The 27,390-nt window shown below is 44.7% G+C and overlaps 1 protein-coding gene across 3 annotated transcripts; it reads left to right on the top strand.

Annotated features, from left to right (window-relative positions):
- Positions 1 to 1,637: 1,637 nt before the first annotated feature.
- Positions 1,638 to 26,404, top strand: LOC102457087 (glutathione S-transferase-like). Of its 3 annotated transcripts, XM_006137754.4 has the most exons (8): positions 1,660 to 1,772; positions 2,748 to 2,899; positions 15,715 to 15,821; positions 17,626 to 17,677; positions 20,608 to 20,740; positions 22,562 to 22,703; positions 25,183 to 25,314; positions 25,982 to 26,404. In XM_006137754.4, exons 3-8 carry the CDS (start codon positions 15,735 to 15,737, stop codon positions 26,102 to 26,104), a joined length of 669 nt encoding a protein of 222 aa, XP_006137816.1. In that variant the 5' UTR covers positions 1,660 to 1,772; positions 2,748 to 2,899; positions 15,715 to 15,734; the 3' UTR covers positions 26,105 to 26,404. The 3 variants fall into 3 exon arrangements, with proteins under 3 accessions (XP_006137815.1, XP_006137816.1, XP_075779721.1); XM_006137753.4 differs by lacking the exon at positions 2,748 to 2,899 and having other exon boundaries at positions 1,638 to 1,772; XM_075923606.1 differs by lacking the exons at positions 1,660 to 1,772; positions 2,748 to 2,899 and adding an exon at positions 2,116 to 2,140.
- Positions 26,405 to 27,390: the final 986 nt, after the last annotated feature.

Genomic DNA, 27,390 nt, shown 5'->3' with positions numbered 1-27,390 from the left:
ACTGGCATGCCTGCTGTGTCAAATCCATGTCAAAAAAATGAAGAAATTGGGTTTAGTTTTGACTTCATTGGTTTGAGAGTTGCGTGTTGACTGGTTTTCCCGTTTTAGCCTGTTTTAGCTTGTTTTGGCTTAAGTTTTTTTTTGACTGGCTTCCCAGCTAGCAGGGAAATTCAAAGGTGCACAGCAAGCCCATCACAGACTCATGTCTGGGGATGTAATCACATAGAATGATGGGGTTAAGGAGTGACTGGTTTTAGTTTTGATCTGAAGTGGCATTTCTGTGACACTGGACACTTATTTACAGTGTGTGAAAGTTGGCATCTCAATGGTTAACTCTGCGTGCCTGCCTGTGTGTGGTGATGTGCAGGTGGGAGAGTGGAGCAATGTGAGTAACCTGCACATGGACTGTGTGGGAAATGACTCAGCAGGACGGTGAGGAACAAGGGGCTACAAGTCCACCCACAGTGCCAAGACTGCATGCCAAGAGATCCAGTCACATTAGGGATTGGCTTTGTTTTGACATGGGATTAGCCTGTTTTTTGTTATATTGTGAAAGCCTGTGTGCTTATTTACAGTTTTAAAGTTGATAACGGCAATTCTGGTTTTAATGTCCAGAACTGAACCCAGACTCTGTATACCTTGCCATGCCATGTAGTTGGAGGCTTTTAGTCTCAGACTCTGTGTGAGCGGTAGAGGCTATGTCATAAAATGGATCCCTTGACCATCACAAGACACTGGGTAGCCTTGCTTGAATAGACAGGAGGACCAAACAGCATTCACCCTAATACACAACACTGCTGGGAAACTGAACCTGACAATTATAGGACATAAGCCAAGCCACCAACGTGTTTGATCTGCCTGTTATTCTAAACCAGGCATGTCCAAAGTCCGGCCCGCGGGCCAATTGCGGCCCGTGTTCCGGTTTAATACGGCCCCACAGGTAATTTGGCAATATCTATCTTTTATGGCCCCCAACGAATCCATATGTATTGAGATGAATACATTGTAAAATCTCAGTTAGTCAGTTGGTCTAAAACAGTTATAAATATATTTGGACACAACATGTATACTTGGTCTTATGTTCCTGTTCATATTTTTTGAACTTAAAAGTTGACAAACAACCTTTATTACCAATAATATGTAATGTACTTTACAATGTTCCTGACATATATTTCAGCTTCCTGGATTTTTTTTCATCTGGCCTTCAGATATGAAAGGCAGAGTGATTTAACACCTGTTAAGATTTGTCATCCATGTGACGAAATGAAAAGTATGCCGTTTGCAATAAACTTTGCATAAAAATAGTTAATTTGCATTTAATTTTAATGGTTCAAAGAATGTCAGGCAAAATGGTCGGCCCTCACGCATGTTCACTTCATCAAATCTGGCCCTCTTTGAAAAAAGTTTGGACACCCCTGTTCTAAACCAAGGAGCAGCTGTTCCCTCGGTTTTGGTCTAACGTTTTGGAGCAAAGGCTCCATAGCGCTGAATTTCTCATCCCAAACAAGGCCAGGAATCAGGGGCCAGCAGCACGGAAAACATCCATTTAAAACAAACAAGCAAACAAATCATTTGGGACAACAACCAGGCCTCCCTCCCTCGCACTGATGGGGGAGAGAGACTTGGAAACGGAGAGGGGCCAGGGGAGTCGCTTCCCCTCACAGGGATTGAGAGCAGAGGCCTCTCAGGAGGAGGAGCCAGTCACGGCTGGAGGCAGGCGGCGGCCAAACTCTCTCGCTGTCCGTGTCCGAGGAGCGAGGCGGCAGTGCGAGGTCAGTGCGCGGACCGGCTCCGCGCTCCTGCCCCTGCCGGGTAGCGCTGGGGAGTAGGCGGCGCACTGGTGTAGCGGGCGGGGGTGCTGCCTGCCGGGCAAGTGGCGCCCGGGGGAGCCGGGGGCGAAGGGACCCCCGGGCAGGAGAGCGGGGCAGGCGCGGGACGGACCCTGGCGGGCGTGCTGTGGCTGAGGCGGGGCAGAGGGAGCGCACGTAGGGGGCGGCGGGAGAGCCGCGGAACCGGGGCCAGGAGAGCAGGGCGGGACTCCCCACAGCTGTCCCCGGTCCGGCTCGGAGGGGAGGCAGGGCCCGGAGGCGCTGCGGTCCGGCGGCTCCCCTGGCTAGCTGGCCTGGCCCTGTGTACGCAGGTCAGACGGCGCGGACAGGCCAGCGCGCACCTTTCTGTAACAACGCGTTTGTGTGCGGGGCGGGCTGAGCTCGGAGCCCGGGCGGCTGTGGATTAAAGCCCGGGAGCGTTTGGTGCAGAGATGCCTCCAGCAGAGGAGAGAGCGATTCCCTGCTCCCCTCCCCTTCAGCAATGTCAGCGTGGGGTGGGGTGGGCTGGGATCCCACTAGCTTTGGGCAAGGAATGCTTTTTCTATTAAACAGGGTTGACTCCCCCCCAGGATTCTTCTGGAGTCTGCAGGAATTCAAGATTAATTTTTAGTTAGAGATTACGTGATGTGATGAAACATCCAGGAATGTCTCCAACCAAAATGAATTCCTGGGGTTTCAAAAACTTTTCTAGTCCCAGATTGGGACAAAGTAAATATCTCAATTTTTCATGAACCATAAATCTGAAAAAGGTGGAGTCAGGAAGGGAAATCAGGTCATTGCAAATGAAACATTTTGGTTTGTCTTTTATGGTTAACTTAAATTTCTAAACAAATTATTTCAAACTTTAAAAATGTACATTTGAGTCTTGAAAAATGTCAAAACAGGATGCTGATCATTTTGAAACTTTTTCCAAAACAGGAAAGTCATTGAAACCGAGTCTTTGTTCCAAAAAGTTTGTTTCTGCATCTTCAGACCTCTGGCTGGTAGCTGAAGAGCTGTCAGACTCCACAACATTTAAAGCACACAGTAATTTCATAACCCTCTTCTAGGTATAGCTGCAATTTAGTAAGGTAATAGCTGTAGTTCCATTATGTAACTTTTTTCTTTGAATTAGTCCAGACTTCTAATTTTATTGTCCAACTGTACTTTTGTTTGTATGCACCAGAAGAGATTTATTTTTCTTTCTATGCATACTTTACTTTTAACACTTTGACATCCAAATAAAAGTTTGAGTCTCAGAGATGCTGAGCACTCACAACACTCACTGAAGCCAGACAAGCCATAAATGCCCATTGTGTATATTTTAAATCTTATTGGAGAGTGTGTATATGTATTTAACACTAAAAACTTGGCCCCAGATCCTCAAACGTTAGCTAGTTAGGCATTAAATAAATAATTTTAAGAGTTTTGAACTAGGGATGTAATAGTGTAGTCAATTAACCATTAGGCAAAAACTTATCGGTTAATGCTATATATCGGTTAAGCAATGGGCTTAAACTGCAGCAAGGGAGGTTTAGGTTGAACATTAGGAAAAAGTTCCTGTCAGGGTAGTCAAACACTGGAATAAATTGCCCAGGGAGGTTGTGGAATCCCCATCTCTGGAGATATTTAAGAGAAGGTTAGATAAATGTCTATCAGGGATGGTCTAGACAGTATTTGGTCCTGCCATGAGGGCAGGGGACTGGACTTGATGACCTCTCGAGGTCCCTTCCAGTCCTAGTATTCTATGATTTCCCCCCCACCCTTTGTCAGTACATTTTTAGCAGGCTGGCCAGCAGCCCAGCTCAGTCCTGGCTTCCTCTGGGTCTGGAACTTACCCCCGCTGTGGCTCTGTATTTAAAGTGTATCAGGAGCCAGGAGGGCGGGCAGCCCTGCTCAGTTCCAGCTTATGCCAGGTCCAGGAGCTCAGACCCTTCCCTCCCTCCCTGGACAGGGGCTGCTGCCACCATTCTCTGTTGCCTTTGTATCAGACGCAGCGGTGCAGGGCAATGGACAGCCAGTCTCTGAGGGGAGCTGGTTTTTAAACTGGCTCCCCTTCCAGATCAGCTCCTGCCTGGCACCCCATGCTGCTGCATCTGACACAGAGGCAGCAATGCGGAGTGGCAGGGGGCTCCTTGGGAGTGGGGCTGGAGTGCACTGTATGCCAGCCCCACCCCCGGGAACTATATAATAGTCGAGTAACCAATAAGAATTCATGAGGTTAATCGACTGTTCAGTTAACCAATATTTAACATCCCTATTTTGAACAAAGATTGTGACTTTCTCTTCGATGCAAAGAGGGTGGCATGAGTTGCATAGAGGCTGGGAATATAAAATTCTGTTAAAAAATTATCCAGTTAAATGGTATGTTTAACTGGTTAACCAGGATGCTATGGCAGGGGGTGGCATGTCGTGGGCTGCTTCAGCCTGGCCGAGCCTGCTTCACTGCTCGGTAGGTGGGGGCTTCTCTGGCCGGTCTGGGATACCTGGTAAGTATGCCGGTAAGGGAGAATGCTTACTGGGTAACTGGGTAACCATTTAACTCTTTACATTTCTCCTCCTGTGGTAGCTCTGTGCGTGGCAGTCCTGAGCCCTGAAGCCGGGTTTTTTGGATAGCTGTGTGGCCACACAGCTTGTAGGGGACCCTGCTAGGGGCTGGTTTAAACTGAAAAGTTAGGTCAAGCCAGCTATGTACTCAGGGGTGTGAAAAATCCACACCGCTGTGCAATGCAGTTAATCCAGTCTCACCCCAGAATTCTGTCAGCGTTGTTCCATAGGGTGACCATCCATCCTATCTTTAACAGGACGGTCCCTCTTTAATCTCTTTTCCCGGTGTCCCGACTTTTAAAAACAATGGGAGGTAAAGGGAGCTGCTGGTGCTCAGGGCTCCAGCCCCAGAGTGGTAGGAGGTGAGAAGAGCCACTAGCGCTCCGTGCTCCAGGTATGGGGCAGAACTTCATCTCTGCAGTGGGGCAGGGAGGACAGGGAGCTGCCTGCACTTGGAGCTTCAGTCACTAGAGCCTCCCCCGACCCCACTCTGGGGCTGGAGCCCTGCGCACTAGCGGCTCCTTTCACACTCCCCCTATTATGGAGTTGAAGCCCTGAGCACTGGCAGCCCACCCTTAGGGCTGAAGCCCTGAGCACCGACATCTCCTGCCCCTCCGCCTTGGAGTCTAAACTAGGGAAATATGGTCACCTTATGCTACTGCTTCTTGGGGAGGTGGAATCACTACAGTGATGGGAAAACCCTTCCTGAATGTCTATTCTGAAGCATTATAGTGGCAGAGCTGCAGCTATAAACATTAAAACACTGTGGTGGGATGTGGGTAGGGGAGGAGGGAGCAATGGTTCTCTCATTAATTTTAGTAATAATAAGCAATCGTCATTACTAGGATTCCTTTTCCTGATTGGGGGGAGGTGGCCAGTGCTGGTTTTTCCTCTGTCTTGGAGGTAGCATTACACAGAGGCTTAGGCATGAGACAGGCAGATGACATTATTTGGGAGCCCATGGGAGTGAGCACAGATCGACTATGCTCAGGCTGTAAAAATAGCTGTGTAGACAGTGCTCTGAAGTTGCAGCTCAGGCTCTGAAGGCCCCTCCTGAAGGCTTCAGAACCTGAGCTCCAGCCCACACCACAACTTCAAAGTACAGGCAGTCCCCGGGTTACGTACAAGACAGGGACTGTAGGTTTGTTCTTAAGTTGAATTTGTATGTAAGTCGGAACTTGTACATATTGTACCCCAGGTGTCCCAGATTCAGCCGTTGCTGAAACTGACCAGCGGCTGACTACACGAAGCCCGAGGCAGAGCTACTTCGGAATCTTCCTGGAATCAGCCGCTGATCAGTTTCAGCAGCAGCTGACTTGGGGACACCTGGGGAAGAGCAGCTGGGGTGCTGCCAGGTTGGTCCCCACAGCGCCAAGGTGCGGCGCAGCCGGAACCAACCCGGCAGCGCCCCAGCTGCTCTGTCCCAGGCGTCCAGATTCAGCCGCTGTTGAAACTGACCAGCAGCGGCTGAATCGGACACACCTGGGGCAGAGCAGCTGGAGTGCTGCTGGGTTGGTCTTGTAGCGCCGACCCTTGGCGCGGAGGGACCAACCCGGCAGCACCCCAGCTGCTCTTAGGGACGCCTGGGGCAGAGCAACTGGGGTGTTGTTGGGTTGGTCCCGCAGTGCCACTCCTCGGCGCTACTGGACCAACCCGGCAGCACCCCAGCTGCTCTGCCCCAGGTGTCCCCAAGTCAGCCGCTGCTGAAACTGACCAGCGGCTGACTACAGGAAGCCCGAGGCAGAGCTGCTCTGCCCCGGGCTTCCTGGAATCAGCTGCTGATCAGTTTCAACAGCGGCTGAATCTGGACGCCTGGGACAGAGCAGCTGGGGCGCTGCCGGGTTGGTCCAGTAGCGCTGCTGGGTTGGTCCAGTAGCATCCTCCGTGGTGAGAAAAACCTGGTCTGCTGGGGGGGGGGCGCTCCCCCCCCAGCAGACCAGGGAGACGCGGAGTGGCTTTTCTCGCCGCGGAGGACGCGGACAGCGGGACCACCACGGCGCGTCTCAGCGGTCTGCTGGGGGAGGGGCGCAGCTAGTTCGGGGTTCCCTCACCCTGTTCTTAAGTAGGGATCCGACATAAGTCGGATCCACGTAACCCGGGGACTGCCTGTACTGTATACATAGCTGTCTTTAGAGCATAAGTCAGTCCATGAGGGCTGGGAAGCTTGTTCCTGCAGGCTCCCAAATGCCTGAGGTTATGTTTGCACAGCATCAGTATATATAACAAGTGGCAGAAATGTAAGGGCCTAGGGATATTTTTCAGCAGAAATGGAGGTGCTTAGTGAGTTCAAGTGCCTGCAGGGTTAGATGGCAGCCAAATAGAGAGTCTAAACTATTTTGTGGGTGTCCTCCTACTCCATTATCCTCTTGATTCAACTACTCTGGCCAGCAAGTAGGAGCAACCAAAGCTCTGTCCAATCCCCAGCTTACATACTCAGAAGAGGAAATGAGCACATATGTAACCTTACATAAATATGTGGGGTGGGGTTTTTATTTCTTCCTCCACAGACATATAGACCACATTGGCCTTAAGATAATGCTGCAAGTTGTGCAAAATAAACTGTGAGAGTTGTTTAACACTGTGACATGTTGATAGTTCTCTCTAGGGTTGCCAACTTTCTGACAGAACAAAGCCAAACACTCTTGCCCCAGTTCTTCTCCGAGGCCCCATCCTGCTCATGCCATCTCCCCTCCCCTCTCTTCAAACATTTGTTCACCCACATCCTAGTCACTCGTTCATTTTCACCGTATGTTCAACTGAAAACCAGACACCTAGCCACACAAGAGACTGCGTTCCCTCTAATCTTTTCCATCCATGTGCAGATTTCTTCCATCCATGTGCAGAATAAATGTGCACCAAGGCATGTGAATGTGCACCACCAGAAGAAACAATAACTTAGCTGTGGATGCTCTGCTAGTCAGCTGGGCAGTATATGACTCTCTCCTGAGTGGCTACACAAACACCCTGCTTTCAGGGAACAGTCCTGAAGGCATGTCTATGATTGTCTGCAGTAGGGATGTTAAATTGTGTGTAGCTAATTGTGTAACCACTGAAAAATTCAGCAGTTACATGGGGAGCGACAGGTGGGTTCCCACCGCCAGTGGGTATGGGGAGCTGGCTCCCCACACATAGTGGGAGCCTGCACGTAACATGAACGTTAAGTGATATTCGCAGATTTATCACTTAACCGTTTACATGGTTAAACTTTCATATCCCTAGTCTGCAGTAGCACTAGATTTAATTTCTCTGCCTTTGGCTGTTGGGCCAAACAGGAACTTTACACTCCATGAAAAGGCAGGGTTGCCAGCACATTGCTGAACTGCCCTTTGGCTGCCATGAAAGAAAAAAAGCTGGATTTATATAGATGGAAAAATTAGACTCTTGATTTGGTAACTGCTTCTGAGTGGTGCAGTATGTCTCCTGCAAGGGGCTGAGCACCCTCAACACCAGTGTTTCTTAAACTTTTTAAGACTGAGGAACACTAAACAATAATTTTTTTTTATGAGGAACACCAAGGATTTTTTTGTTGACCAAAAAAAAAAAAAAGTTGGGGGAGGGAAGGTCATGGAGGAAGTTATTGAGGAAAAAAGGATTGGGGGAAAGTTATTGAGGGAGAAAAAAAAAGGTCGCCTTTAAGGGCAGCCATTTTGAATTCTGTTGTTCTCCGTGGCACACCTCCGACTGCTTAAGAAACATTGCTCAACACCAATTGACCCTATGGACTCAGCCTCGTGCAGGGTTAGGGCATGGAGCTGTACAGCTTCGCCTGGGGAGGAATATGGCTCCAGCTTATCATAGAGTCATAGGACTGGAAGGGACCTCAAGAGGTCATTGAGTCCAGCCCCCCACCCTCAAGGCAGGACCAAGCTCCGTCTACACCATCCCTGACAGATGTCTATCTAACCTGTTCTTAAATATCTCCAGAGAGGGAGATTCCACCACCTCCCTTGGCAATTTATTCCAATATTTGACCACCCTGACAGTTAGGAATTTTTTCCTAATGTCCAATCTAAACCTCCCTTGCTGCACTTTAAGCCCATTACTCCTTGTCCTGTCCTCAGAAACCAAGAGGAACAAATTTTCTCCTTCCTCCTTGTGACACCCTTTTAGATATTTGAAAACCGCTATCATGTCCCCCCTTAATCTTCTTTTTTCCAAACTAAACAAGCCCAGTTCATGAAGCTGGCTTCATAGGTCATGTTCTCTAAACCTTTAATCATTCTTGTCGCTCTTCTCTGTACCCTTTCCAATTTCTCCACATCTTTCTTGAAATGTGGCGCCCAGAACTGGACACAGTACTCCAGCTGAGGCCTAACTAGTGCAGAGTAGAGCGGCAGAATGACTTCACGAGTTTTGCTTACAACACACCTGTTGATACAACCTAGAATCATATTTGCTTTTTTTGCAACAGCATCACACTGTTGACTCATATTCAACTTGTGGTCCACTATGACCCCTAGATCCCTTTCCGCCATGCTCCTTCCTAGACAGTCGCTTCCCATCTTGTATGTATGGAACTGATTGTTCCTTCCTAAGTGGAGCACTTTGCATTTCTCTTTATTAAACCTCATCCTGTTTACCTCTGACCATTTCTCTAACTTGCTAAGGTCATTTTGAATTATGTCCCTATCCTCCAAAGAAGTTGCAACCCCACCCAGTTTGGTATCATCTGCAAACTTAATAAGCGTAATCTCTATCCCAATATCTACATCATTGATGAAGATATTGAACAGTACGGGTCCCAAAACAGACCCTTGAGGAATTCCACTTGTTATCCCTTTCCAGCAGGATTTAGAACCGTTAACAACAACTCTCAGACTACGGTTATCCAGCCAATTATGCACCCACCTTATCGTGGCCCTATCTAAGTTATATTTGCCTAGTTTATCAATAAGAATATCATGCAAGACTGTATCAAATGCCTTACTAAAGTCTAGGTATATGACATCCACTGCTTCTCCCTTATCCACAAGGCTCGTTATCCTATCAAAGAAAGCTATCAGATTAGTTTGGCATGACTTGTTCTTCACAAACCCATGCTGGCTATTCCCTATCACTTTATTACCTTCCAAGTGTTTGCATATGATTTCCTTAATTACCTGCTCCATTATCTTCCCTGGGACAGACGTTAAACTGACCGGTCTGTAGTTTCCTGGGCTGTTCTTATTCCCCTTTTTATAGATGGGCACAATATTTGCCCTTTTCCAGTCTTCTGGAATCTCCCCTGTCTGCCATGATTTTTCAAAAATCATAGCTAAAGGCTCAGATACCTCCTCTATCAGCTCCTTGAGTATCCTGGGATGCATTTCATCAGGACCTGGTGACTTGCTGACATCTAACTTTCCTAAGTGATTTTTAACTTGTTCTTTGTGTATCCTATCTTCTAAACTTACCCTCTCTCTACTTGTATTCACTACGTTAGGCACACCTCCAGACTTCTCGGTGAAGACCGAAACAAAGAAGTCATTGAGCATCTCTGCCATTTCCAAGTTTCCTGTTACTGCTTCTCCCTCCTCACTAAGCAGTGGGCCTACCCTGTCCTTGGTCTTCCTCTCGCTTTTAATGTATTTATAAAAGGTCTTCTTGTTTCTCTTTATGCCTGTAGCTAGTTTGATCATATCTGATCTGAACAGAACATAAGAACGGCCGTACTGGGTCAGACCAAAGGTCCATCTTGCCCAGTATCCTGTCTGCCAACAGTGACCAGCACCAGGTGCCCCAGAGAGGGTGGACTGAAGACAGTGATCAAGCGATTTGTCTCCTGCCATCCTTCTCCAGCCTCTGACAAACAGAGGCCAGGGACACCATTTTTATCCCCTGTCTAATAGCCTTTTATGGACCTAACCTCCATGAAATTATCTAGTTTCTCTTTAAACTCTGTTATAGACCTAGCCTTCACAGCCTCCTCTGGCAAGGAGTTCCACAGGTTGACTATGTGCTGTGTGAAGAAGATCTTTCTTTTATTAGTTTTAAACGTGCTACCCATTAACTTCATTTGGTGTCCTCTAGTTCTTCTATTATGGGAACTAATAAATAACTTTTCTCTGAAGCGGCGAGGAGTTCTGTGGCACCTTATAGACTAACTGAAGTGTTGGAGCATAAGCTTCATGGGCAAAGACCCACTTCTTTCGTCTTTGCCCACAAAAGCTTATGCTCCAACACTTCAGTTAGTCTATAAGGTGCCACAGGATTCCTCACCGCTTTTGCAAGATTCAGACTAACACGGCTACCCCTCTGATACTTAATCAGAAAGATTAAGGTTTTATCCCCATTTGTAATTCAAGTTTTAAAACCTTGAGGGGTAATTTACCCATAATCCTGTGTGTCCAACATGCTGTTTTTGGAGCCAAACCCTGCTGGTCTGTCCCAGCAGATGCAAGTTACATACACTGGTCCAGTGTAGGGCTGTTAAATGCAGATTAATCAACTAACTGAATAGTGGATGGAATTTCCATCCTCTTCTCAATTAGTCGAGGAGGGCACCTCCACCTTTGAAATGTAGCAAGAGCCCTGCCAGTTCTTGCTATGTTTCAAAGGCAGAAGTGCTGCAGGGAGCATGGGGTGAGCAGGGAACTCAAGTAGTCCCCCCAGCCCACTTACACCATTCCCCTGTGTTTCAGAGCAGCTGTGACATGGGCCCCTTGCAAATAAACTCATATCCAGGTTGTTTTCCCCCTGCAACTGGGTTGGGCACTTCTTTTTCACCTCAAATTTCTTTGCTACTGCTCTTCTTCGCTCTCCAGATGTTTTGAGTGGAGCAGCCAGCTGGTATTAACAAACTCTTGTGTCTAAGTGTTAGTTTGACTTTCCCTTCTCTACTCCTGGGAAAGGGGGAGTGAAATTAATGTGCCCTAGAATGCATTTGCTGATCAAATTTGAGCAGATGGAGGGGCAGAGCTAAGTGGACAAGTTCAGTTTGCTGAGTGGTAGCTTCAGTTTATTTCTCATTGAAGTCTTGAGTGTAGAAGGAGGCTGGGTCAGGGGCTTTGGAGAGGTACTAGGGAAGAAGCAATGTTGGGGGAAGGGAGAAGGCAGGCTGTTAGGGAAAAGGTAAAAAGGGGGTCAGCAGAGGAAAAGACAGAAAGCAGACAGACATTGGTGATGAGTTTATGAGCCCATGATGCCCGGGAACCAGGAATATTCCTGACCGGGGCGCAGCTCCACCAAAGTTTGGGGCTGAGTCTCTCCTCCTGCCCCCAATACCCTGCCCGATCCCAGAGCCTGCACCCAGCACGCAAGCTCCCTCTCAGAGACCATAGGTAGGTAGGGGGTAGGAGGTCGGGGAGGGAGGTTGGGGTATGAGCTTTGGGCATTCTGAACACCATCACAATTTCTGCAAACCTGCCATCCCTGAAAGCAGAATGAAAAGAACAAAATAGGGCTGAGAGAGAGAGACTGGACCAAATTCTGTTGTCTTTACTCAATGCAAAACTTGATAGTGATTGCAGGAGTCACTTAATTTGAGCCTTGCGGAGGAAACCATCCCGGGGGGAGACTTGGGTAGAGACAGCTAATGATGCAACATACCCCACCACTCTAATGGCAAGCTCTCTTGTTCATGGCCTCCATTTCACTGGTGTTTTTCTGATTATCTGCCAAAGAGTTAACCTTTGAGCTATGATAAGAGATTTTTAAAAAGTTGCAAAACCTGTTCCATAAATAATTAAACTTTGTCTCTTAACAAGGGAATCATTGTGTTGTTTGCCTTAAGGCTGATGGTCCTCAAGGGTTTCAAATATTTTCCTTTGTGTCCTTGCAGAGGTGACTCAGCAGAATGCAAAGGCTGTTGTGACATGAGCATTGTTAACAAAACTGGAAACTACTGAATGCATTGCAGGCTCTGTGCTGCCAGTTACTGATAGCTGAGCTGTAGGATGGGAGGTGAGAGGAATAGGGAGCACAGTGTGTGAGTGAAGCTGTCCCTGCATAGATGTCCTACTAAGTATTCTGCCACATGGTGTTTATAGACATGGTGGGGACCATACATGCAACTGCCTTTGCTTTAGCTATAGATGTTGAACAGATTGGTGAAAAAGAAGTTGTTAAAGCCAGGGCAAGGTCCAAAGGCTACAGTCAGTCTCAAAGCCACATTTAAATATTGTTGCATCAAGTGGGGGCTTATTGGTTGGGTTACTGAGACTGAATAGTCCAGATCCCATGAGGGGATTGGCCTTTGACTGGAACCTGAGGGACTAAATAGTTTATTCTAATACATCCTACAGATCTAGTTATAAGACCAAAGTGAGCACTAAAGGTTGAACAGAAAATTTATTTTTTTCAGTATATTTAAATGATCTCTTGGGATACGGCTACACTAGCTTGTTAGTCCTCATTCCACAAGGAGTAACGGTAGTTCAAATTAGGATCTTTAATTTGAACTACCTAGTCCGTGCCGTGTGTAGCCGTGGGCACGGAATTCGGACTAAGGGGGATTTAAAAATGGTGGCGCCCGGGAACATGCAAATGAAGCCCGGGATATTTAAATCCCGGGCTTCGTTTGCAACTCCGCTTGCCCTCATTACCCTACCTAGCTCGAACTAACGAGCTAGTGTAGACATACCCTTGAATACTTAAGCTCTACAGTTATCCTTCAATCTAGAAACTTGTTCACTAGTGTGTGGCTATAACATGGATGACCATTTTGGCTCACTGCTGTGTCAGCAACTCTTGTCATGTTCCTGAGGGAATTCAGACTACACCCCCTCAAATAAAAATTCTACATGCAATATTTTAAAATTCTGTATCAGTCTGAAAATTTTGTCCATGAATGTGGAGACTCCAGATTGGCAGTGTGGAGCACAGGCCACTGTCTGTATGGAGGTGGGAGATCTCTCTAAAGCTCCTCTTTGCTCCCTTGTCATCGACTTGTACCTAACCATGACACAGCTCGAGGGCCGGACCTGCTCCAGAATCAGCCTGGGGGCCATGCCCCACAGCACCAGATGTGGGCAGACAGGCTCAGCCTGGAAAGATCCGAGTGTGGTGGAGTCCAGATGTGAGGTGGGAGGGTTCTGTGTGGGGCAATCAGTGCGGGTGGTTTAGACGGAGGTCTAGGAGCACAGGGGCTCAGTGCAGGGACAATAGGATTTTGGAGGTAGGTACAGGCAAAGGTGGTTGGGAATCATCGAGGGCAGGGGCTTGATGTGTGTGGGGTCTCATGCTGGGGGAGTGCAGCTTGGTGGGGTGGGAAGTCTAGGTGTGGAGGGCTCATCAGGGTAGTCCAGAGGCATAATGGGTGTGGTTCTTCTGGGTGGGATTTGAGTGAGGGAAGCTCAATGGGGGGGGGGATGGCTTGAGTGCAAGGCGCTCAGTGGGGGATTCTGGGTGCAGGGGGTGGTACTTGGTGGAGTCAGAATTCAGTTGGCGGTTGGGGGAGGTTCTAGGTGTGTCAGGGTGAGACCCATCTTGTGGGTGTGGGTATTGGGGATCCAGATGTAGTGGAATTGGGGCTCAACAGGGGGAGGATGTGCAGGGAGTGAGGCTCAGTAGATGGTGGGGGGGAGTTTGGTGCAGGGAAGTTTAGTGGGGACATTCTGGGTGCAGGGGAGTGAGGATCAGGTGGGGAGGATTGAAATGTGTGGGTGTTGGGTGGATGAAGAATTGGGTGTGACCTAGCCTGGGTTAAGGCATTCCGAACCCCCTTTTCCTCCCCCAGTGATTTACCTCTCTGCCGGCTGCTCTGGGTGCCCACAAGGATGTACCTATACAGGTAGTCCCCAAGTTACAAATGCTTCGATTTATGACCATTCATCCTTACGACCAACCTCCCTTTAAGCGTGTCCCTGAGTTATGAACACGATCCGCGCTTACGAACAGCACGGTCACATTTAAATGAATGGGGTCCGACTTACGAACAGATCGAGTTACGACCAAGTGCTTGGTACATAACTCGTTCGTAAGTCGCTGACTGTCTGTACTACTGTGGAGGAGTATGTGACTGCTCTTGTGGCTTCCCTTTGTTTTTCCCAACAAAGTGTCATTTTTTCTGCAGGAAAGCAAAGAAATCTCTGAAAACAAAAAAATCTCTGGAAGACATAGCTGTGCAGAATTCCCCCAGGAGTAAAAGATGGTTCAAGAGGATTGAAGTCTCAGGAAATTGATTATAGGGAGAAACCTGCTTAGGCAAAGGCTGTAACTAGCTGAAATTAAGTTTTAGTCTTTAAAGCATATTCCTACTTCTGTTTGTGACTCTTCCTTAACCCTTAGTACTTCTACTTTGTATCACTTAACTTATGGGGCTGATGTGTGCTAGGCAGGCTGCTGGGGCCAAGGGTGCTGAATCAGAGCTGCAACGTACACAAACACTCAGGGGACAGTTTACTTGTCTGCTAGCTTCTCTGGGCTGAGAGCCACACCAGCAGTGCATTTAACGCACTGAGAGTTATAGGACAGTCAGTGACATAACCACTTAATGGTTTAGATTGCACCCCCAAATGTCACAGTCGCATAAAAAACAGTCACTGTTGCCTTATTCACAATCTGTATTTGAGAGTGTTTGTGTGTCCATCCAGCTGTGAGTCCATTTGTTTAAGAACTCCTCCTAAACAGTAGGGCCACCAAATTGGTATACAGCTTCCTCTTATCATAACTTAAAGCAAGGTCAGCATTTTGTGGTGCCAGGAAAATGGGATGTCCATGGCATGGGATTGCTTCTCATAAAATATTACAGAAAAAAGAATAATGAGGCAAGTGAAAGGGGCTCGCTGGGAGAAGGGGGTACTGTCCCTTTCGGAATTGCCCCCCAGGCGCACTGTAAGGAGGGCGGGGGAGGGACAGAAGCTCCCTCCTACTCCCAGTTCATACGGGAAGATTGCTGGCTGCTCCCTTTTGTCAGGGTGCAAGAGGAGAGTGCAGAGTTTGCTGCATTCCTCACTCTGACTGGAAAGTTAAGAGGGCAGACAAACCTGGACCTGCCCCTGCTGGGGGATATGCACCCCTCCTCTGGCTGTGTCCGCTAGAGCTGCAGTAGCCATGGAGTGATGCTTCTCACCTCGCCCCAAGTAGGAATGTAAAATCCCATTTAATCAGTTAACCAGTTAAATTTTTAACTGGTTAACTGACTAAGCAGAATGCCAGGAGGGGGATCACTCCCGCCTGGCTGGAGCAGTCCCAACCTTGCCCGAGGATGCTGGCTCCCACGGGCAGGGGCTGTTCCTGGTGGGCTGAGAATGAGGGCTTCTGTGCACCCATTAACCATTACGCAGTAAGTATGAGTCAAATCCAGATTTGGGGATTATGATTACCTCTCTTTCTTGTATACATCTCAAGCAATATTGGCTGTATTGGCAGGTAAAATTCAAAATCTCCCTGGAAATTAAATACTTCCTTTTAAAATAATTTTCTTTGCTGTATTTGTCAGGCAACGAGAAATCTGAAAACATGGCTGGAAAACCCAAACTGCACTACACTAAAGGAAGAGGGAAAATGGAATCTATCCGATGGCTGCTAGCAGCTGCTGGGGTTGAGGTTTGTATTTCTTATAAAATGATCAAATTACTCAATGGCTGAAATGCCTGCTCTGTTTTGAAAATATGACTAAGGACTAGTTATTAGCATCATCTCCTAACACATAAGTGATTATGTCAGTATATTTAAGAGTCACAAGAACCTGGATGAAAATTCTGCATATAAGTTATCTTATATGTTATTTACATGATCCTAATAGTATTCATTGAGGATATTAGTGAACCTGGCATTTTGTGTCCTGTAGAATGTATTTATTTCATTTTTTTATAATAACAGGGTTTTTTTTTCCCAAGGAGAATTTAGCTGTTGTCTTTTCCAAAAAATTAAACGGAAGAGATCTTGGATTGGGAAATAAAATTTAAATGGGTGCAAAACCAGTTGAAAAACTGTTTCCAGGGAGTAGTTATCAGTGGTTCACAGTCATGCGCAAGAGCATAATGATTGGAGTTCTGTAGGGCTCAGTTCTGGAACTGGTTCTATTCAGGATCTTCATCAGTGATTTAGATAATGGCATAGAGAGTACATTTATGCAGTTTGTGGATGATACCAAGCTGGGGAAGAGGGAGGTTTGTAAGTGCTTTGGAGGATAGGGTCTTAATTCAAAATGATCTGGAGAAATGGTCTGAAGTCAATAGAATGAAATTTAATAAGGAGAAATGAAAGGATTTCACTTAGGAAGGAACAAGTGGCACACATACAAAATGGGAAGTAACTGAATAGGAAGGAGTGTTGCAGAAAGGGATGTAGGTGTCATAGTGGACCACAAGCTAAATATGAGCCAACAGGGTAACACTGTGGCAAAAAAAGCAAACAGCATTTTGGGATTTATTAGAAAGAGCATCATAAGCAAGGCACGAGAAGTAGTTCTTCAGTTCTACTCTATGCTAATTAGGCCTCAGCTAGAGTATTGTGTCCAGTTCTGGGCACCACATTTCAGGAAAGATGTGGACAAATTGGAGTAAGTCAAAAGAAAAGCAACAAAAATTATTAAAGGTCTAGAAAACATGATATAGGCAAGATTGGGACAAACCTACGGTTGTTTGGTCTGGAAAAGAGAAAATTAAGGAAGAAGATGACCATTTTCAAGAACATTAAAGGTTGTTACAAGGAGGAGGGGAAAAATTGTTCTTAACCTCTGAGGCTAAGACAAGACGCAGTGGGCTTAAACTGTAGCAAAGAAGTGTTAGGTTGGACATTAGGAAAAACTTCCTAGCTGACAGGGTGTTGAACTACTAGAATAAATTGCCTAGGGAGGTTGTGGAATCTCTATCACTGGAGATATTTATGAGGTTAGACAAATATCTGCCAGGGATGATCTAGAAAGCGCTTGGTCCTGCCAGGAGTTCAGGGGACTGGACTAGATGACTTCTGGAGGTCCCTTCCAGTCTATGATGCTATTACTGACCTTAAGCAAAGATCTGGCTTAGTATGACTTAATTTCTGTGCTTATTTTTTGCTTGAAAGCATTGTTATAATTTCCTAGGAATTCATTTTCCTCTTTGGCTTTCTCAACACAAAGTGAAAAATCTTCTTTATGACTTCCAGTGATATATGTTACTATGGGAGATAAGTTGCAAGAGAACATGTTATGTAGGGGCAAAGAGTCTATTCTCAATCAAATGTATTTTATTTTTAATGTTTACATCAAGGCAAGAAACATAAAAGGCAGAATTGCTTCTTGTAGCTTCTCAACATTTTCCCTGCGGTATCAGCTGCTTTTTAAATAAAATACCCAAAGGCAATTTCCATTAATTGATGATCCATGAAATTTAACAGTCCAACCCTCTTTATTTCTGTTTTCCAGTTTGAAGAACAGTTTGTGGAAACAAAAGAAGACTTGGAAAAGTTACGTAAGGGTGAGTCTGTGGTCTAGTCTGAACACAAACTTGCTCCAGTTTAACTTAAAGCTGTGTTTTTTAAACTGATGCAAATTTGTGTCTAGACCAGTGTTTCCTGTAAGCTGAGTGCTTGGGCAGCCGCCCAGGAAATATTCAAATGCTGCCCAGCCGATTAGCAGAGTGCCCATACTGCCCAGAGACAGCAGCATATGTTTCTACCGGAAGTGTAAATCTGCCATGCCTTGGTGCACATAACAAAATTAATTCCGCACATGGATGGAAACAATTAGAGGGAACATTGGTCTAGACCAGTGGTTTTCAACCTGCAGGCCTCTTGTGGCCCAATGAGCACACAGTTGTGACTTGAGGGAACATTCTCAATGCCATAACTAGCATGGGGCAGGAGTGGCACCTGACCCAGATGCAAAGCCGGTGGGAGGGTGCTAAAATAATGGTGCAAGATCATGACCAGCAGTGTCAGCTCCTCCTGCTTTTCCCAAAGTAGGATTGTGAGTTCAGTGACCCTGGCTGGAGCAGGCTCCCCAGCACTAGGACTGCAGGGGCAAGGCAGGCTTCACAGCTGAGCGACATTGTAGCAGAGGTGATAGATCTCAGGCTTGCTGAGGAGGCTGCAGGGGGCTAGGGTACAGGCAAGGAGGTGCATGGGGGACAGAGTGTAGGTGGCTGGGAGCAGTCTCTGGATAATGTGCTAGGTACTGGGGCACAGTCCTAGTGTGGGAGACTTGGATGGGGGCTAGTCCCTCAGGAGTGGTGGAAAATGCCTGGAGGGGCCTGGATGCTGGAGGAGGCAGTCCCAGATGGTGGGCAAGAAGGTCTTTCTGCCCTAGACTAGACACCCTGTCTCTGTAGCGCAGGCACATGTGCCATGCCAGTGTTGGGGGGAAGGGGAATTGGATGCTAGGGGCACAGCCGTGTGGGTTGGGTGATGGGGGAGCATTCTCTGGCTGTAGGAACAGCCTTCAGGTAGGCCCGGGTGTGCTTTGGCCAGGGCTCTTCATCTTTGCAGACAGGCTTTGTAGCTACATTCTCCAGATGTTCAGCCCAGCCATGCTACTAGAGGCAGCATAAAAGTGAGGGTGGCAATACACCGGGCCATGCCACCTGTGTAATAATTTAATGTTAGAACATAAAATGGCCATACTGGGTCAGACCAAAGGTCCATCTAACCCAGGATCCTGTCTGCTGACAGTAGCCAATACCAGATGTCCCAGAGGGAGGGAACACAACAGGTAATCATCACATGATCCCCCTCCTGTCATCCATTTCCAGACAAATAGAGGCTAGGGACACCATTCCTACCCATCCTGGCTAATAGCAATTGATGGACCTAGCCTCCATGAATTTATCTAGCTCTTTTTTGAACCCTGTTAAAGTCCTAGTCTTCACAAAATCTTCTGGCAAGGAGTTCCACAGGTTGACTATGCGCTGAGTGAAGAAAAACTTCCTTTTGTTTGTTTTAAGCCTGCTGCCTATTAATTTTATTTGGTGACTCCTAGTTCTTACATTGTGAGAATAAGTAAATAACTTCCTTTTTCCCCACCAGTATGATTTTATAGATAGACATCTATCCTATCCCCCCTTAGTCTCCTCTTTTCTAAGCTGAAAAGTTCAAGTCTTTTTAATCTCTCTTCATGTGGGACCCACTCCAAACCCCTAATACTTTTTGTTGCCCTTTCTGAACCTTTTCCAATGCCAGTATTTCTTTTTTGAGATGAGGCAACCACATCTGTATGCAGTATTCAAGATGTGGGCATACCATGGCTTTAGATAGAGGAAATAAGATATTCTCTGTCTTCTTCTCTATCCCTTTTTTAATGATTCCTAACATTCTATTTGCTTTTTTGACGCTGCTGCACACTGAGGCTGTGTCTCCGTTGGCATGATCTTGCACAAATACTCTTTAATGCAAGAGTTCTTGCGTTAAAGTATTTGTGCAAGAAAGCGTCTACACTGGCATGTGTCTTTGTACAAGAGATGTGCTTTTGCGCAAGAGCATCCGTGCCAGTGTAGATGCTCTCTTGCACAAGAAAGCTACGATGGCCATTTTAGCCATTGGGCTTTCTTGCGCAAGAAATTCATGTTGCCTGTCTACACTGGCCTCTTGCACAAGAACAGTTGTGCAAGAGGGCTTATTGCTGAGTGGGAGCATCATAGTTCTTGCGCAAGAAGCACTGATTTCACACATTAGAATGTCAGTGTTCTTGCGCAAGAACTCCCCGCCAGTGTAGACAGGCAGCATGTTTTTGTGCGAAAGCGGCCACTTTGGCGCAAGATCATGCCAATGTAGACACAGCCTGAGTGGATGTTTTCAGAGAACTATCCACAATGACTCCAAGATCTCTCTCTTGAGTAGTTGTAGCCAAATCCCAATTGTAGTTGGGATTATTTTTTCCAATGTGCATTACTTTACATTTATCAACATTAAATTTCATTTGCCATTTTGTTGCCCAATCACTTAGTTTGGTGAGATCTTTTTGAAGCTCTTCACAGTCTGCTTTGGTCTTACTTTTGATTTACTTTCCTAATTTAAAATGCTGTTGGTAGGCATTTGCAAGCATTGAAAAGTGAAGTACTATAGTGACACATCAATACTGTATAACAAATACTAAAGCTTATTTTTTGGCAGATGTGCAAGTAGTTTATCTACAGTGTAGTATGTAGCATTTTAAGAACATCTTTCTTCTGTTTGGCTTAATCTGGATTGTCAGTGGGAAAAAGAGTTTTGTCCATGAGACAACTTCTCTGCTACGAGGTGGCCTGCATGAAAAGTGTATTCCATATTTCTTCACTCTGGCAATAGAAGCTTAGAATCTCTCAAATATAACTGGAGATGTCCATGTGAGTTATAAGGACTTTTCTCTCAGAGCCTTGCAGTGATGCAACAGTTTGTGAGGACTGAGTGACTTAACTTCTTTTCTTTTCCAAAGATGGACATCTCCTGTTTCAACAAGTGCCCATGGTGGAAATCGATGGGATGAAGATGGTGCAGACCAGAGCCATTCTCAGCTACATAGCAGGGAAATACAACCTCTATGGGAAGGACCTCAAGGACAGAGCACTGTACTGCAACAGTATTATCCTTATTAACAATACCCTTTATTTTAACATTTACCTGAAATAGATAGAGGAGTAATCAGCTTTGAAATTTAACCTCCACCCTTGCATGTATGTTAAAATTATGAATATGTCAAAACACTGGTGTCTCAAACTCAGAGTTTAGATTTGTGGTCCTTATCTAACTTGTAGATTGATACATTCCAAGGCCAGATGAAACTGTTATGATCTTTTCTGACCTATATATCACAGGGCATTGACCCTCCCCAAAATAATTCCAAGAACACATCCTTTAGAAATACATCCAGTGCTGATTTTAAAAAAATGTCAGTGATGGAGAATGCACAACTTGATACTTACTCTCACTGTTAAAATATTTACACCTTATTTCTAGTAAGAATTTGTTTAGCTTCAACTTCCAACCATTGGATCATATTATATGTGTATCTGCTAGATTATTAAATGCTTGTTTCCTATGTCTGTTGGTGAACAAATTGATAATCTTGTTAAGGCCCTCCACAGGGTTTCTTCAGTTACTTAGTGACCAGAAGCACTAAGTAGTTACTTAGTGACCAGAAGCACTAAGGCAACTACTAGTCCCTGATGGGATAATAATGAAGTTCTCATATGCTTACTTTGATTTCTTTCACGTTTAATTAGAGCGATTCAGAGAACTTAATCATTGAAGGCAATCTGGTGTGTCTTTATGTCTGTTAGTTCAATTTAAAAACAGTCATTTTCAGCTGGAAACTTCTGTTCGCTTAAAAATTACTGTAGATCATGGTTTGTTCATATGTACAAACAACAGTCTCCTACGTAAAACAATTTTCTGATATCCTGTTGCTTAGACAAAGATTCATTGTATACAAGAGTTATAGTTTCACAGAATCAGGGATGGTCTAGACGGTGCTTGGTCCTGCCGTGAGAGCAAGGGATTGGACTTGATGACCTGTCAAGGTCCCTTCCAGGTCTAGTGTCCAGGTCTATGATTGTTCTATAGCTTAATGCGTGAACAATGAATTTTGCCTTTTCCACTTCCCCTAACAAAGTCACAACAAAAACATCAATGTTGAGAAAACATACTAATGGTGTTTTCTCTAAAAATTGACTTAATGGGAATCCTTTTATGGGGTTCATTATTTGTGGTATCAATTTTGTCTAAACAGATGTGTTCATTTTACAAGGAAAAGGCCATATTCTACCCTTAACTATAGTAGGGCTGATCATGTAAGTCTAGGGTACCACCAATTGCTACCTTGTCAGCATTATTATAATCAAAAACCTAAGATGATGAGTCTCAAAATATTCTGAGGAACTCTTGCTGGTTATATAGTACTGGTACCTCTACTAAAACAACTTGCAAAAAATGGAGCTGGTTGAAAGAGAAAAAACAAAATGTTGAAAACCTCTTCCAAAATGCCCATTTTTTTGGGTCAAAATTCAAAAAGGTTTCTTTTGACCAGCAGTGTAGCTAGTTGAAAAACAGAGAAGAACTTTTCCTGTTATTTTGTTTGACTTTCAGAATGTAACAGCTTTTGAATAGTACAACTAACATACATTGATAGTTTTCTAATATTACTCTTCCTATAGTTATTGCTATTTTTGCCACAGGGCAAAAGACAGAGGCATTCTAGTCTAATGTGTTTCTAATAGCATAGGTAATGATCAAACAGTCAAATCAATGTTGTTGTAGTGCAGTAAGTGAGTTATCCTCCTGAGTATTCCTGCCATTACATTGCAATAAAATATAAATGCTGACTGGACAGAAGATAGGTGTTCAGAAATATGTTCATTCCTCTAAATGGAAAATAAAAATACTTGTTTCAGGATTGATATGTATGTGGAAGGAACAACAGATCTAATGGGAATGATCATGTATCTTGCCTTCCAACCACCTGACGCAAAGGAGAAGAATTTAGCCTTAATCATCGAGAGAGCTACCACCAGATACTTCCCAGTCTATGAAAAGGTAAGTAAGTCAGGCAAGAGCTCAGACACCACAGATCATAGAGAGGAACAGTTTGACATTGTTTGCTGAAATTTCCCTTGCAGAGAAGGGAGTCTCCTCAGGGCAGGTAGAGTTTTAGGACTCTAGGACCACATGGAGGAGCCTCCTAGGATGATGTGAAAAGGAAGCCAACAACCTGTTACTAATTCTGCCACGAAGAGTCTCTGCTGGTCTCTGTAGGACCACAAAATACAACACAGTTCATTGTGAGTGGGGATGGCAGAATCCAGCTCTTCTAAAGTAGTTTAAGCCAGTTGTTTTCAACCAGTGGTCTTCCAGGGGGTGCATTAATTTATCTAGATTTATGCCTAGTTTTACAACAGGCTACATAAAAGCACTAGCAAAGTTCATGCAAACTAAAATTACCTGCAAATGATTTGTTTATTCTGCTCTGTGTACTATACACTGAAATGTACGTATACTATTTATATTCCAATTGATTTATTTTATAATTATAAAATAAGAAATTAAGCCATTTTCAGTAATTGTGTGCTGTGAGACACTTGTATTTTTATGTCTGATTTTTGTAAGTTTTTAAGTGAAGTAAAAGTGAAGTTTTTAAGTGAAATACATTGTACTTGGTCTTGTAGCCATCAGGGCAGGGAGCAGTTAATTATTCAGAATAGATGCCCTCATAGTGACTGGTTTGTTTATTTATTTAGTGTAGAGTAACTTCTAACATTCAGTTGTTCATGTTAGCATCCATAAAGTTGCCTAGCAGTGATAAGCTTTTTACAACTGCTGCTAAGAGCTGATTCTACAAGAGGGTTGGTTCTGATGGACTCTAGCATCCCAATCCAGGGCTACGTCTACACTGGCCCCTTTTCCGGAAGGGGCATGTAAATTTCACCAGTCGTCGTAGGGAAATCCGCGGGGGATTTAAATATCCCCCGCGGCATTTAAATAAAAATGTCCGCCGCTTTTTTCCGGCTTTTAAAAAAGCCGGAAAAGAGCGTCTACACTGGCCCCGATCCTCCGGAAAAAGTGCCCTTTTCCGGAGGGTCTTATTTCCTACTTCAAAGTAGGAATAAGACCCTCTGGAAAAGGGCACTTTTTCCGGAGGATCGGGGCCAGTGTAGACGCTCTTTTCCGGCTTTTTTAAAAGCCGGAAAAAAGCGGCGGACATTTTTATTTAAATGCCGCGGGGGATATTTAAATCCCCCGCGGATTTCCCTACGACGACTGGTGAAATTTACATGCCCCTTCCGGAAAAGGGGCCAGTGTAGACGTAGCCCAGGGGTTTGCTTAGTCAGTATGGACTTGATAGTCTGGTGCTGCTGCTTTTGCTGCTTAATTGCATCCTAAACATCCTTGAACTGATTGGTTCAAGGGCCCAGAGGAGATTATGACATCACCTATTGTCTCTACCCCAGGCACATACCGCATCAGCTACTGCTTTGTCAAGATTCTCAAGGATCGATTACCCTGCTGCAGTTCCCTTAGGCAGCAGCATGTTTCCCTGGCTATTTGGCTAATGCAGAGGTTCCTGTAAAGCGAAAATGGGAGCGAAGTAACGAGGGAATCCAGGAACTTGTAAAAACTGCAATCAATGCTTTTAGTAGCTTTAAAGATGGGTCATGTTTCTTCTGAACTATCTGCTGTTAGCATTGCATCCAGCTGCTAGACAGTCATTCAGTTATAAAGGAAGGAAGGGAAGGATGTGAGAAAGGAGACTGTACTTACTGAGATGAGGGAGAGCTTGACTATATTCCCAACCCATTTCAGGTAATGAAATTATAATGAGCAGTGTGTAATTAGCACAATAAACCTCACACGGAGCAATAGCATCTACTCTAAATAATACGTGTTTCTCTTTTTTAATATGCTCTATTGTTGTGCTCCCTTGCTTACAGCATGGGTGATGTTCTTACTGAGATGAGGGAGAGCTTGACTATATTCCCAACCCATTTCAGGTAATGAAATTATAATGAGCAGTGTGTAAGTAGCACAATAAACCTCACACGGAGCTATAGCATGTAGCAGAGCTGGATCAGACAGCACTACCAAACCTACACTCAGAAGAGACGCACACACCGGTCATGGAGGAGAGGGTGGGCCTCTACAGCTTGGGTGCTGAGGATGTGCAATACAACTTGCTTCATGCAGAGAGTCTTGTGGTGATAGCTTAAACATTTGGGTACTCAGGAAGTCTCACTTTTTACTTAAGGCCTGGAGCACATCAGGTGCACATCCACTATTTTGTAACTGCTTCCAAAAACAGCCCCATTCTTCTCTTTGCACTGCTTCCATGGCTGAGGAGGAGGTTATATGCTGGATCATGGGCCATGTTTAAATTTAAATAGCTTTGCATTCTGATTGTGCACAATCTTCTATTTTATCACCTCAGACCTCTTGCTTGGACTAACAGACTGATACCTAACCAAAATAAGCTAGTTTCATTTATACACTTAAGACCTTTCTGTTTTCTCACATTCCACAGGTTTTAAAAGATCATGGTCAGGAGTTTCTTGTGGGTAACCATGTTAGCTGGGCGGATGTCCATCTGCTTGAAGCCATTTTAATGGCAGAAGAGTGCAAGCCTGATATACTCTCCCCATTCCCTCAGTTAAAGGTAACTGTATTGCTCCCACCAAGGAACACTCATTTATATTCAGAATCTCTTGTGCAATCTAAAGTATTGCTGTTTAAGCTCTTGGCCCCACTGCAACACCCGAGCTCTCCTTATTCTCAATGGGCTATACTATGGAAAGAGCAGAGCTGCTCAAAACATTTTCAGCAAAAAGAAACTGAACTGAAGCTGAAAAGCTCAACAGAGAAATTTTAATTTTGATGAAGACTAACTGGTTTTAGAGGGAGATTCTCCCATGCATTGGTCTGGGATGTGAAAGACTCAAGTTAAAGTCCTTGGTCTGATAAACTCAAAGCAAAGCAAGGACTTGAACATAGGTTTCTAGTTCTTAGGCTGGTGCTTAGATCATCAAGATATCACAGCCTTTTGTTCCCCAAATTGAAAACAAACAGTAACACAATTTCATCACAATCTGGATCAAAAGAAATTCTGAAACCTCAGAAGTTGCAAAAAAGGAACTGTCATCTTATGGCTAGTACTAGCTTCTTCTGGAGACCAGGCCATAAAGTGCCAACAATTGTTGCATTTTGTGTGTGTGTTTGATTGTTTGCTGATTAGAATTTTTTTGTTAAATACTTTGTTCATTTTAATCTATGCAATTGAATATTATTTCCTTACTCTGAAAATTTTTTATTACTACTCATTCTAGGCTTTTAAAGGAAGAATAAGCAACATCCCCACAATTAAGAAATTCTTGCAGCCTGGTAGCCAAAGGAAACCACCAGCAGACGACAAGTTCATTGCAGAGGTGAAGAAAATATTCAACATCTAATCACTATATCGGCACTAAAAATCACTGCAACTACAATATATTAGCTCAGCTATCGTTAATATAGCTGTAAATGTTGCATTTACATTTAAGAGTTGGATTAGATTATAATGGGCTCTTCTGGCTTTAATCCATAAAACTGAATTTTGAAAGTTTATAGAAAGACATGTTAATTGCTAGCATGCAGAAACACAACGCTTCACAATTGTCACTATAGTGGTTATAACTAGATTATAGTTATATGTATTGTAGACAAAAGTAATTGGAAGATAAGTTTATTGAAATAAAACACGCATTACTTTCTGATGGAGTTCATTTATTTACAATACATGGTAGGTTAATATTGAGCCAGATGTACCTTTTGAAGTGCTTTAGAAAAGTGGGTGCACACAATCATTCCCATTTTTCAAACGAGGAAACTGAGGCATGGGATCATTGTTGCATGGCTTTAAGTCCAGGAATGGAATTTTCCTTTCTGAGTCCCTCTCCTTTTCCCACTGGACCACACTACCTCCATTTGTATTTAATGGATGTTGGATTTTGATCACACTGGTACTCCCAGTCACCAGTGTCCTTGAAAGCTTTTCATACAGATTCTAAAACCCTTCTTGCTGCATAAAGTAGTATCATGCCTACATTAGTGCTCAGAACTCTTCAGTAACTGGTATTTTGTAAGCAGAAATGGAAAACTATTTAAATCTCTAAAATGTTCAGAATTTGGGTTAAACTCTCATTTAAAATGTTTTGTCTGCTAACAAGCCAAAGTAATTAAATACATCGTATGACTGAGTATCAAAGGGACATGGACACATGATCATGCTCTTCATTAGATTATATTCCTTGATTTCATACCCATCATAAAGCAACTTGAAGTGTAGATAAGTGATCGAATTGCCACCCAAGATGAGTGCATATCATCTTCTTGCACTCCTCACCTTGCCAAGGTGGGCGAGGGGAGGATGTTACAATTTCCTATGCCACCAATGAGCTCAGTTCCTCACTGCTTGTCCATTTTGAAGAGATGTTGGGTGGGAAGAGAGATGTGATGCCTACTGGTCTCTAAACAGTTGGGCTACGTCTAAACTGGCATGATTTTCCACAAATGCTTTTAACGGAAAAGTTTTTCCGTTAAAAGCATTTGCGGAAAAGAGCGTCTAGATTGGCACGGACGCTTTTTGCGGAAAAGTGTCCATGCCAATCTAGATACGGTTTTGCGCAAGAAAGCCCTGATCGCCATCAGGGCTTTTTTGCACAAAACAGTCCTGAGCTGTCTACACTGGCGCTCTTGC

This window comes from Pelodiscus sinensis, chromosome 3 (assembly GCF_049634645.1).
Source record: "Pelodiscus sinensis isolate JC-2024 chromosome 3, ASM4963464v1, whole genome shotgun sequence".
Taxonomy (NCBI): domain Eukaryota; kingdom Metazoa; phylum Chordata; order Testudines; family Trionychidae; genus Pelodiscus; species Pelodiscus sinensis.
This window is presented reverse-complemented; position numbering and strand designations above follow the sequence as displayed.